We start from the raw sequence: 13,438 nt of genomic DNA, 5'->3' as shown, positions 1-13,438 counted from the left end.
TCTCGCTTAATCCTTTCTCTCAGCTTTATCTTCTCTTCGTATCTTCTCTTCGCTCTTTGGTCGGATTCCTCGTCCGTCTTTAGTCCTCGATGTTATCTTTTTATTTTTTTTTTATTGGACTTTCCCCCTTGAGTCTCTTGGCGATAAGGACGTGAATTTGTAGGAAAGGGTCATAAAAGGAGAGGAATAAAACGTTCAGAAATTGAAAATAAAACTTGCTGTCGGGTGTAATGTCCACGTTTCTGTTCATCGTGGAATTCAGTTTACGCAGACCCTCGACAACTTACCTCACCTTTCAAAAAGCAGTTTAACGAGACCTGTGTGTCTTATTGCTAAATTCTCATAGGCTTCCCCGAAAGACTTACTCTTTCGTGAGTGATGACAGTTGAAGAGGAAGAGGTCAAAGAAAATTTATGCGACGTAAAATACAGAAAGTGCAATGCAGGTGGGGTCCAAAGAAAGGGCTCTTCAAAGTGCAATGCAGGTGAAACGTGGAACATTCACCCGAAATACCTTTGACGCAGGTGAAAGGAATAAAAGGCTCCCTAATGGAAGTGTGTTTATGAAGAACTGGAAACTTCTATGAAAGAGAACGAAGGAGGCTTGGGCGTATTGTTAACGACGTAAAGGTCTGGGAATTACAGGCACTTGTATTTTGCTGTACCGATTCTGGAGCAACGAGTTCACTCCCTCAATTTGGCAACTGGCTGTTAGAAATGAATAAAAGAGAACGTATTCAGCAGGCGGTGGCAGACTTCATAAATCTGTCAAATCTACTCTGCGTTATTTCTCATTATCGAGGATGTAGGTGTCATAAGGCCTGTCCACACTAGGAAACATTGTTTGCAAACATTGTTTGCAATCTTTGTTTGCAAACAATGCTTCCTAGTGTGGACGGGCCTTTAGATGCCATTTCAAGAAAGGGTCACTGAACAGTGTCCTTATCCAACATATGCATCACATGTTGCTGTTATCAGCATCATGATCATTTTTACTGCTATTCTGAACACAATTTATTTAAACCTGCTTTAACTCTTGTCTTATCAACATATATAAAACTGCTTTAACTCTGTTTTATCAGCATTGCGTGAATGAAAATGACAAAGTAGTACAAAAAAATTATACTTCTCTACGCAATGCTGATAAGCCACTGATACAGCATTGCGTGTATCAGTGTCATATCAGCATTGCGTGTATTAGTATCATTTTCGTGTACTACTTTGTCATTTTCATTTAAGAAAAGACGCTTTTCTTCTCCCAGCCCTGAAGCTATTACGAATCCGAGAGCTGCACTTTATTGCGTTGTTCAGCGGCCCTCCAACTATGCGTAACAAAACCATTTGCTCCACAAAAATCTTACCTACTATCTGTTTATTAGTTTAAGCATTCGTTTCTGGGTCACAGTTTAATGTCATAGTTTCCCCTTCAGCATGTGTTAAAAGGAAAGAAGTCGGTTTTCGCCAGAATATTAGAGAACCTCATTTCCTCCATTCTTGCCTGACCCTGACCGATGTCTTCCAGAACTTCTAAAACATCTCGTCTCTCCCTGATACAAATAACGACGTTTTTTCCCTTCCAGAGCACTCGACCCTCTCACCGGACGTCATTGATTGTCCTAATTAGTCCACATAGCGTCACCCACCATCCACCCACAAGCCCGCCCGACCCCGACCCAGTCTCTATCGTTCCTCTCTCATTGCAGGGGAGAACCCCGACGACAAGCCCCACAAGAGGTCTTCCATTAGGATGGGGATGAAGCTGTACCAGATGGCGCCCAGCGCCGACCGCCCCCAGCCCTACGCCTCCTTCTCGAAGCAGCTCCTCCTCGCCGACGGCCAAGTGGAGGTCGAGGCCACTCTGGACAAGGAGGTCTACGAGCGCGGGGAGCCTGTCGTCGTCAACGTGTCGGTGACGAACCACTCCTCCAGGAACGTCAGGAAAATCAAGGTGGGTGTCGCCCGGGGAGGTCCTAGTTATCTTAGGCTGTAAGTTTATTGGTTGGTTATTACTTATCGTGAGATAAATAGGATATAGGGGGTGGTTTTTGATTGAACATTTTACTTATCACGAGGGAAAATTTATGAGATAGTTTTTGATTGAAAAATGAACTGAATGGGTGACGCACGCCAGAGAATTTCGCCCGTTCGCTTCCATGTTGCATCAACTTTATTTTTAAAATGCCCGGTGAGCATGAGCTATTTAGAACGATATTCATGTCCCGGATTATATGATGCCTTCCAAATGCATCGGCGTATAGTATAAACATTTGTTTCAATTTTTTTTTTTTTATCGGGAATACGAGTATTTAAATACACTCTGCAGTGTGCAATTTATCACAGTAGGTAAACGCGTCACAAACTAACAGCCTTGACTTATGAATAAAAATGAAATCTGATCGTTTCTTGTAAGATTTGTAAAGGCAAATGCAAGTTTGTGTTTTCGAAATAAAAAATAAAACCTTTATTCGGAAAGGCTTTTGGGGAACTTTATATAAAAAAAAAGACGCATTTTTTTCAGTTCTGCAAGCGTCAGGAATCTTTAGGATTTTATCTGGGCCGATTCTATCTAGCTCTCTGGCCCCAAATAAAGAATAAAAAAAAACAATTAAAAAAAATACATCCTTTCAGAACCCCAGAAGATGAGCAAAGTTTTTCAGACTTAATTTGCACAAGTTTTTTTCATGAGTCTATTCCCATGAAACAAGTTTCTTCTCACCGATGATAGCGTATAAGTCCTAAATAAACAAATGGCGGAATTGTCAATAGAAATATATAAGTGTATATAGTATATACATACATATATACATATTAAAAATAGTAAATACATACATACATAATATACATGGTGTCCATAAAGTCCCAGTACCATTCTGAGCAATAAATACTTGTAATGGTACTGGGACTTTATGGACACCCTGTACAACTCGTTGTGTGGGTTGATGTGTATATATATATATATAATATATTATATATATATATCTAATAATATGTATGTATATATGTATGTATATATATATCTATATATGTATATATATGTGTGTGTGTGTGTGTGTGTGTGTGTGTGTGTATGTATATATATATAATATATATTCTTTCATAACTATCATGTAGAAGCCCACTACAACAGGACCATAAACTCTACATAGATCACGTAGATGAAACGATAAACCCCGAGAGTTTCTCAACCTATCGAAAAGACCCCTGCGTATTTCATCATATCTCCGCCATTCTAGCCTTTCTTCCCCGAGCTGTTACTATGGAGAAAGCCGACACTTTCTCCGGGAATTTGAGTCTTCCATCCCTTGGGAAATGAAGAGCCTGAGTCCACGCTGAGGCTCAGGGGATTAATTATGTCTCCTGATTATCCATCGAGAGTGGAAGCTGCCTCCCAGAATGCTCTAATTGAGCAAGGCTGCGTTCGCTTTGTTTTCTCTTTAAAAAAAATGAGAGAGGAATTGGATCACATTAGGGTTATTCGGTTTGGAGCTGATGCTGAGAGATGTAGAATTAATGTGGCGTAGCGGATGAAATTAACGTACGAACGAAAAGGTAATTGGTTTTGGTACAAAGGGCCGACCCAATACACCAGCGATACGCAGAGCCAAAGAAAAATCAGAAAAAAAGAGAGGGAAAATGAATGGATCATAACTCAGGAAAAAGGTTTAATACTCAGACAGCAAGAGTAATAAGGTAAAATCAATCTATGAAAACATTTCCATTTACAAAAAAAAAAAAAAAAAAACTAGAGTTGGCAGGTTCTCTCTCTCTCTCTCTCTCTCTCTCTCTCTCTCTCTCTCTCTCTCTCTCATCCTCTCTCTCTCTCTGTTATTAGTAATTCAACCACACATGGCATCGACTTAGTAAATTCACTTTACCTCCTCTTACTTCTTCCTAATAAACTCCATATTCTTTGGAAGCTTGAATTTCAAATCATGGCCCGTTTTTGTGGGCTTTCTTCGTATGACTAGGGTTCATCTTCTGAAAAATAATAATAATAATAATAATAATAATAATAATAATTCAATAATAATAATAAAATAATAATAATAACAATAACGAGAAATACAAAGTACAAGAGAGGGGACTAAACAACACAATAGAAGATGGTAAAACAGAGGCTTAAGGCCAAAGCACATAAGATCCAACGGTACATGAACAGGAATAAGGGATACCAACAGAACAAACTATTCGGAACCAACCAGAAAAGACTATACAGCCAACTAACGGGGAAGAGAGCAACCACCCAGAAATTCCTGAAGCCGAACAAAGTAAGAGACTCTGGGAAAACATATGGAGCAATCCGGTATCACACAACAAACATGCAACATGGCTCCAGGAAGTCAAGGAAGAAGAAACAGGGAGAATAAAACAAACAGATTCACAGAGATCACGACAGACACAGTCAGACACCAACTAAAAAGAAAAATGCCAAACTGGAAAGCCCCAGGTCCTGATGAAGTCCATGGATACTGGCTCAAAAACTTCAAGGCCCTACACCCACGAATAGCAGAACAACTCCAGCATTGTATCTCAAATCACCAAGCACCCAAATGGATGACCACAGGAAGAACATCCTTAGTACAAAAAGACAAGAGTAAGGGAAATATAGCCAGTAACTACAGGCCTATCACCTGCCTACCAATAATGTGGAAGTTACTAACAGGTATCATCAGTGAAAGGCTATACAACTACCTAGAGGAGACAAAAACACCATCCCCCACCAACAGAAAGGCTGCAGAAGGAAGTGTAGGGGCACAAAAGACCAGCTCCTGATAGACAAAATGGTAATGAAGAACAGTAGGAAATAAGGAAAACCAACCTAAGCATGGCATGGATAGACTATAAGAAAGCCTTCGACATGATACCACACACATGGCTAATAGAATGCCTGAAAATATATGGGGCAGAGGAAAAACACCATCAGCTTCCTCAAAAATACAATGCGCAAACTGGAATACAATACTTACAAGCTCTGGAATAAGACTAGCAGAGGTTAATATCAGGAGAGGGATCTTCCAGGGCGACTCACTGTCCCCACTACTCTTCGTAGTAGCCATGATTCCTATGACAAAAAGTACTACAGAAGATGGATGCCGGGTACCAACTCAAGAAAAGAGGCAACAGAATCAACCATCTGATGTTCATGGACGACATCAAGCTGTATGGTAAGAGCATCAAGGAAATAGATACCCTATCCAGACTGTAAGGATTGTATCTGGGGACATCAGGATGGAGTTTGGAATAGAAAAAATGTGCCTTAGTCAACATACAAAAAGGCAAAGTAACGAGAACTGAAGGGATAAAGCTACCAGATGGGAGCAACATCAAACACATAGATGAGACAGGATACAAATACCTGGGAATAATGGAAGGAGGGGATATAAAACACCAAGAGATGAAGGACACGATCAGGAAAGAATATATGCAGAGACTCATGGCGATACTCAAGTCAAAACTCAACGCCGGAAATATGATAAAAGCCATAAACACATGGGCAGTGCCAGTAATCAGATACAGCGCCAGGAATAGTGGAATGGACGAAGGCAGAACTCCGCAGCATAGATCAGGGAAAACCAGGAAACATATGACAATACACAAAGCACTACACCCAAGAGCAAATACGGACAGACTATACATAACACGAAAGGAAGGAGGGAGAGGACTACTAAAAGTATAGAGGACTGCGTAAACATCGAGAACAGAGCACTGGGCAATATCTGAAAACCAGTGAAGACGAGTGGCTAAAGAGTGGCAATAAACGGGAAGAAGGTGTACTAATAAAAGTAGACGAAGACCCAGAAATATACAGAGACAGAAGAAAGACAGACAGAACAGAGGACTGGCACAACGAACCAATGCACGGACAATACATGAGACAGACTAAAGAACTAGCCAGCGATGACAATTGGCAATGGTTACAGAGGGGAGAGCTAAAGAAGGAAACTGAAGGAATGATAACAGCGGCACAAGATCAGGCCCTAAGAACCAGGTATGTTCAAAGAACGATAGACGGAAATAACATCTCTCCATATGTAGGAAGTGCAATACGAAAAATGAAACCATAAACCACATAGCAAGTGAATGCCCGGCACTTGCACAGAACCAGTACAAAAAGAGGCATGATTCAGTGCAAAAGCCCTCCACTGGAGCCTGTGCAAGAAACATCAGCTACCTTGCAGTAATAAGTGGTACGAGCACCAACCTGAGGGAGTGATAGAAAAACGATCACGCAAAGATCCTCTGGGACTATGGTATCAGAACGGATAGGGTGATACGTGCAAACAGACCAGACGTGACGTTGATTGACAAAGTCAAGAAGAAAGTATCACTCATTGATGTCGCAATACCATGGGACACCAGAGTTGAAGAGAAAGAGAGGGAAAAAATGGATAAGTATCAAGATCTGAAAATAGAAATAGAAGGATATGGGATATGCCAGTGGAAATCGTACCCATAATCATATGAGCACTAGGCACGATCCCAAGATCCCTGAAAAGGAATCTAGAAAATTTAGAGGCTGAAGTAGCTCCAGGATTGATGCAGAAGAGTGTGATCCTAGAAACGGCACACATAGTAAGAAAAGTGATGGACTCCTAAGGAGGCAGGATGCAACCCGGAATCCCACACTATATACCACCCAGTCGAATTGGAGGACGTGAATGATCAGTATATGAATAAATCAATAATAATAATAATGAATAATAATAATAATAATAATAATAATAATATAATAATAATAATAATAATAGAAAAGTGATGGACTCCTAAGGAGGCAGGATGCAACCCGAAACCCAACACTATAAATACCACCCAGTCGAATTGGAGGACTGTGATAAGAGCAAAAAAAAAAAAATAAATAAATAACAATAACAATAATAATAATCCAAAGAAAACTAACAATCATATGAGTCAATAAAATGGGAAAGTTAATCAACAGTAGTATGCGTGTGTTTATTTAAAAAATATATACAGTAAAGAGCTTCCGATGACCTGACAAGGAGGACCGTGCAGGTCATCGAAAGCTTTCTTCTGTATATATTTTAAATAGCAAAACCAAACACGCATGCTACTGTGGATTTACTTTCCCAATAATAATAATAATAATAATAATAATAATAATAATAATAATAATAATAATAATAATAATAAAGTACAAATGTTCTGCTCTCCACAGGTGTTCGTGGTGCAATACGTGGACGTGGCCATGTTCAGCAACGGCAAGTTCAAGAACATCGTGGCCACAATGGACACCACGGACGGATGCCCCGTGACCTCGGGAGCCTCCCTGAGTCGCCAGTTCAAGCTGAGCCCAGCCAGGGGCACCATCAAGAACTGGATCGCCCTCGAGGAGTTCTACGACAGGGACAGCGCCTTGGCCTCGTCCGTCGTCAAGCCCGACACCCAGGAAAAGAATGTCTTCGCCATCTACGTCAGCTACTACGTGAAGGTAACGTCTTACATGGTGGCATTCAATGGAGAGCCTCATCTGGCTTTGAATCTGCAGTTTTTGCTCTCTCTCTCTCTCTCTCTCTCTCTCTCTCTCTCTCTCTCTCTCTCTCTCTCTCTCTATCTCTCTGTCTCTCTCTCTCTCTCTCTCTCTCTCTCTCTCTCTCTCTCTTTGTCTAATGTAAAACCAAGCACTTAAACGATTTTCAACATTCATAGACCATTCTTTACGCTGTTTTTTTTTAAATGTCTTTTATGAATTTGAATTCACGTCGAAATATTGTCTCCACTAACACGAATAGGCTTTAAACTTGATGTACCCCTTTTCATGAAGTATTTAATAGAGTCTTTCACCGACTTAAAATATTCCGGTTCTCTAAGAAGTAGGAGGCTTGAACACCTACAACTCTGTATTGAACTTTCGCTATTTCTTAGTCTATTTAGAGAAACGGTCTTTTTGCCAAGAATTAATCTATTTTGAGAAGTATTCTTTTCACCAAGAATTATAAGATTAATGCAAACTAGAATATAAGAACTTGAGGGAACCATCTTGAACGAACACTCTCTGCCTGCGCATATTTCCGAAGACTCCGATTGTTTAGTTTCCAAATTGGGAATTTTTTCCCTATTATCTTCCCACAACAAAAAATGCTTTTATAAAGAAAGACAGCTCTCTCCAGCGCGAGAATGCTGGTAACAGACAAAGCTGTCTATTAAGCATGAGCGGAGACATAAAAGACACAGCCACGAGAATTACGTCCCTTAACAAGTTTCTTTGGAGCAACAGAGCCTCTGTCGAGTTAGAAAATCAAAAGCGAAGATTCGTTTACGATAAGTTAAAAATGACGGATGAACAGCTGGAAAAAAAATGCGTAGGTGCTTTTTGTCCTCACTGTTCACCCACAACCCCTTCCACCCCCTCCTGCCAAGTCACTTGACATGTAGAGAGAAAGAACACTGAAAGGCCATTCTTCGATTGAATGTGATTTCGTAGAAGGCGCGAGAGAAGTGTCACAGAGAGAGAGAGAGAGAGAGAGAGAGAGAGAGAGAATGGGTTGCTGAAAGAAAGCAAATCTAATAAAGAAAAAGTTTGGAAGGGGAAGTCGAGGTAACCGAGTCGCATCTTTTTGTTACATAAAATTTTTTCCATTATTTTTTTTTTTTATCCTTCGTCGTCTATTATCTTCGGAAATTCCTCTGTTGTTCCTATTATTTTGCCGTTTTTGACCTTTCGTTCAATATACTTTTGTCTTTATTTCATGAGAAACTCCCTAGGTGAAGAGAGAAATGGCAGATTATCTTTCCTTTGGAAAGAGGGCTAGATTTCTTTATTCCAGACTGAAAATGAATTTCCCAACTCTTGACATAATTACTCATCTCAGGAACATCCTTAAAATTGATCTACGTCAGACTAGTAACATAAAGCATAGTTATCACGGGACACTCCCTAAGACTGAATTACCCCAGACTCTAAAGTCATCCTAGAAAATATTTGACAGAACTATAGCTTAGGCTGGTGACACACTACCCATGGTTAACACGGGAGTACCTGGGCACCTTAAATTCACTACTTACTAGCCTTGCTACAGACTGCTTGCATACTAAGTACGTAATAAGCAGGTTGATTTCTCTCTTTATAGCCCTTGTAGGCTGTTACCACTCTCTCTTCTCTCTCTCCTCTCTCTTGACGTCGGACGACTGGCTCTAAGATGTCTCTCCTTGCAGCCTTTGTAAGCTCCTCTCTCTCTCTCTCTCTCTCTCTCTCTCTCTCTCTCTCTCTCTCTCTCTCTCTTCTCCACTTACGTCAGTCTAGAGCATTATGGTCTTTCGTTCCAGTCTAGGAGTTCCCCGAGATTAAAATGTCAAGCAAACCTCTTGAGGTTTATTATGGAAGGGTGAGGTTGGGATTCCTCGTCAATCACAATTAGGGTCCTTATCTTACCGCCGAATATTTTCCAGATAAAACGGGAGTCCTTCAGGGGAAGGAGAATTACATAACCAAACGTTATACCAAATGAAACAGAGGGGAGGGGCGGGGGGATTTTGTTGCATGTGTATTACCCTGAAATACATCTGCATGGAAAATGTTGCAAAATGATGGCGTTTCCGTATTGAGATTATACTTTTTTTTTTTTTACTTTTTACTCCTATTCGATAATTTGGTTCTAGAATGAAATAAACGAAAATATATAGCGTTCTCTTAATAGAGTAATCTTTAAGACCTAAAAGAATATATAAAATTGTTTGTGTGTGTTTATATACATATGTGTGTACGTGCTTTTATGTGCATTAATACATTTATAAATACGAATACTTTAAATCTACTCATTACATTTCAACACACGCATCCACATAGGAGATATTATGGAGAATCCCTACCTTCCACACTGGGATTTGATTCCCCACACACCCACACACACACACACACACACACACACACACACACACACACACATATATATTATATACGTATGATATATACATTATATAAAGTGTATAAGTATAAAAATACATAAAAATTTCAGTAACATGGGGCGTTTATCGTTGCAACCTATTAGCCGTTAATCTTCGTTCCGCCTATAACTGCTGTTATGACCCGACCTAATAAGATTAATGGTGCAACTTTAACTCGGAATTGGGAACGAGTTTTCTCCAAGTTTAATGCGTGTTTATCTATTTATATATATATATATATATATATATATATATATATATAATATATATATATATATATATATGTGTATGTATATACATATATATATATATATATATATATATATATATATATATATATATATAATATATATAGTGTATGTATATACATATATATAGTAATATATATATATATATATATATATATATATATATATATATATATATATATGTGTGTGTGTGTGTGTGTGTGTGTGTGTGTGTACTTGTGAGCTGAAAATCCCGCGAAAGTAGCACATAGACGTCAAAATAGCAAAAGAGTCCTAATGCATTCTTATATAATTGACGATGTATGTGCATAAACAAAGCTACACATGCACACATACATACGTGTAATATATATATATATATATATATATATATATATATATATATATATATATATATATATATGTATTGTAGTATATGTGTGTGAGAGAGAGAGAGAGAGTGAGAGAGTTGTGACTACGTATTTGCATGGGCGTGCTAGAGCCAACGGCAATTTCATTTCACACAACTGGGCGTTTCATCAAGCCCTAACGATACACACGTCAGATCTACTGGGGCACAGTTACTTTAAAATTTGCCTGAAGAAAAAAAAAACTCGGATTTTTATCATACATCCCATCATACATCCCTTGCAGTGCAATATTCTTGTCATCCATTTATCACAAAATCTGTTTCGTTTATATTTAATTTGTTTATTTTCCCTTTTTTTTTCAAATTATTCCTTTCCCTAATGGTTTTGAAAGGTAGTTAGAGTAATGGGATGCCTGTTACGGGAATATTCCACGATGGGAATTGGAGAAACATTGCCGATTTGTAATCCCTTATATGGCATGTCGGCTTTAAACAGAGCAGTTTTTTTTTTTTTTTTTTTTTTTTTACGGAACCCTCCTAACCATTTTCTTTAATCGTACGGCCCCCTCCTAACCTTCCATAGCTTTTGAATTAAAATAACCTTTGTGTTTGAAAGCAAATGAACAAGTGTACATTATATATATATATATATATATATATATATATCTATAGTATACATATATATATATATAGTATATATATATATAAAATTTTTTTTTTTGTTTTTTTTGAGTCGTGAACTGCTTTCAGGGGAGCTACAAAGTCTACCATTTACTTGCAAATGGCCGGATTATGAATTATTCTATTATTATATGAAAAATAATGCTGATATGGATTATGTGGACATTATTTATGTCCAGGGAGGAAATCCTTCGTTGCGAAGATTGCTGAAACAGAGATGTGTAACATATATATGGTTTATGTATATATATATATATATATATATATATCTATATTATATTCTATCTATCATAATATACACACACACACACATATATATATATATATATATATATATATATATATATATATATCTCAGCTTTTTGTGTCTTCCACGTGTGCAAACTACAAGGGTCAGATATGTACATCCAGGTAATTCAAATGCGTGAAGAATATATTGTATGAGCGTAATCCGCATAATTGAATGAACACACACACACACACACACATATATATATATATATATATATATATATATATATATATATATATATATATATCGATATGTATTACGTATGTATTACGTACGTACCAGTGTGCGTGTTTGCATTACTAATAACATTCAATCTCTTCTCACCATATATATACACACACACATACATATATATATATAATATATATATATATATAATATATATAAAAAAAATATATATAAATATATATAATATATATGTGTGTGATATATATATATATATATATATATATATATATATGTATATATATATATATATATATATATATATATATATATATATAGAGAGAGAGAGAGAGAGAGAGAGAGAGAGAGAGAGAGAGAGAGAGAGAGAGATAAATATGTGTGCAGGCATTATGCATGTACCAGTGTGTGTGTGTGTGTATATATTCCCAATAACACTCAATCTCTTCTCACCAGGTGAAGCTGTGCACCACCACGAGCAGCCAAAAAGTAAGCAAACAGCCTAGTTTGAATTAACAAAGAACGAATAGTAATAATAATATAATTAATAATCCTTGGTCTGTAACGCAGAATGGATTACATTTTCTCTTTTTACCGATCGGTTGAAAATTCTCCCCTTCTTTTTCGCTTTCAGGAAGATTCTAATCTTGACACGATTTCATTCTCCCGCAGCAAACGCATTCCATTTCATTATTTTGATTATTCTTCTTTTAAGGTAAAAGAGTAAATAATTATCAACCTCTTTGTGAACAGTGATTACATTTTTACATTCATTCATTTTTTATACAATTTTATTCGTTTTTCCTTCATTGAATAAGTCTGTCGCTCTCTATGCTCGCTTTCCAAAACTTATCGTAACTCGCTGCTGCTTTTACGAGACTGCTATGCCTCTCGCAAGTTTCCAGCTACCGACTTTTTATTTTTTTGTGGGGGGAATGAGGTTGCTAGCCGCACACTCGCACGTAATAGTGTTCTTTTGAGACTTTTCTGATTAATGCATTTTATAATAGCCTTCTATTTTTTGCCCTTGCTGTCTTTACATATTCTAAAATTAATCTAGTTTTTTTATATATAACCTCTCTTGAAGGGTTATTTATAACCTTGGAGTACGAGTTATATAGTCATTATTTTTTCTCTGCAATAAAAAAAATCGGCCGCGTGAAATGCAAATGTAAAATCGTCTGCATGAAATGCAAATTACTCTTCGTGTGAATGAGTGCCTTGCCTCTCAGCGACCTCTGAAGGCCACAGGCGTAAATAATGCCCTTTTCCATTAATAATTTCCAGCCATTTGTCATGGGCACTCTCGCTTCCTTCTGTCTTGTGAAGTAAGTGGGACTTGGAAAAATGAAAAACGGTCAAAGTCAGATGAAAAATCTCCTTGAATTTGCACATCTCATAACTTTAACGACATCATCAATCATCTGCTCATTGCGGGAGAGACTTTCAAATAATAATGGAACATTACTGATATTCCACTGCGGGACTGCTTTCGTAATGAAATGCAGCTTATGGAATGGACTGATATCCTGAAGTAATTGTGAAACTGGAGATTACTGTTCCTGGAACTGAATCATGATAGATGATGAAACACAATACGTCCCAACCAATATATACATAAAATACATTTGATAGGCAATTGGAGATTACTATTTCTGGAAATAGATAATTGTAGATGGAGAAATATAATACGTCTCCCAACTGCCTATATAAATAAAATGTAACTGATAGGGAGTCCATTATATTCAAAGGGAAATATAGATACACACTATATAACTATCTCTCT

The 13,438-nt window shown here is 37.6% G+C and overlaps 1 protein-coding gene across 6 annotated transcripts in view; it reads left to right on the top strand.

The window, feature by feature from the left end:
- Window positions 1–13,438, top strand: part of LOC135204373 (arrestin homolog) — a 272,295-nt gene that overhangs the window by 219,827 nt on the left and 39,030 nt on the right. For 4 of the 6 annotated variants that reach the window (XR_010312196.1, XM_064234600.1, XM_064234598.1 and 1 more), the window contains 3 exons: window positions 1,703–1,947; window positions 7,174–7,446; window positions 12,109–12,141. Coding sequence is in view for 4 of the 6 variants with exons in the window: in XM_064234600.1 (XP_064090670.1) it covers window positions 1,703–1,947; window positions 7,174–7,446; window positions 12,109–12,141 (551 nt within the window). In the remaining 2 variants the exon portion in view is untranslated. The remainder of the gene's footprint in view (window positions 1–1,702; window positions 1,948–7,173; window positions 7,447–12,108; window positions 12,142–13,438) is intronic. The other 2 variants (XR_010312197.1, XM_064234599.1) reach the window with 1 other exon arrangement.

Source organism: Macrobrachium nipponense, chromosome 44 (assembly GCF_015104395.2).
Source record: "Macrobrachium nipponense isolate FS-2020 chromosome 44, ASM1510439v2, whole genome shotgun sequence".
NCBI lineage: Eukaryota > Metazoa > Arthropoda > Malacostraca > Decapoda > Palaemonidae > Macrobrachium > Macrobrachium nipponense.
This window is presented reverse-complemented; position numbering and strand designations above follow the sequence as displayed.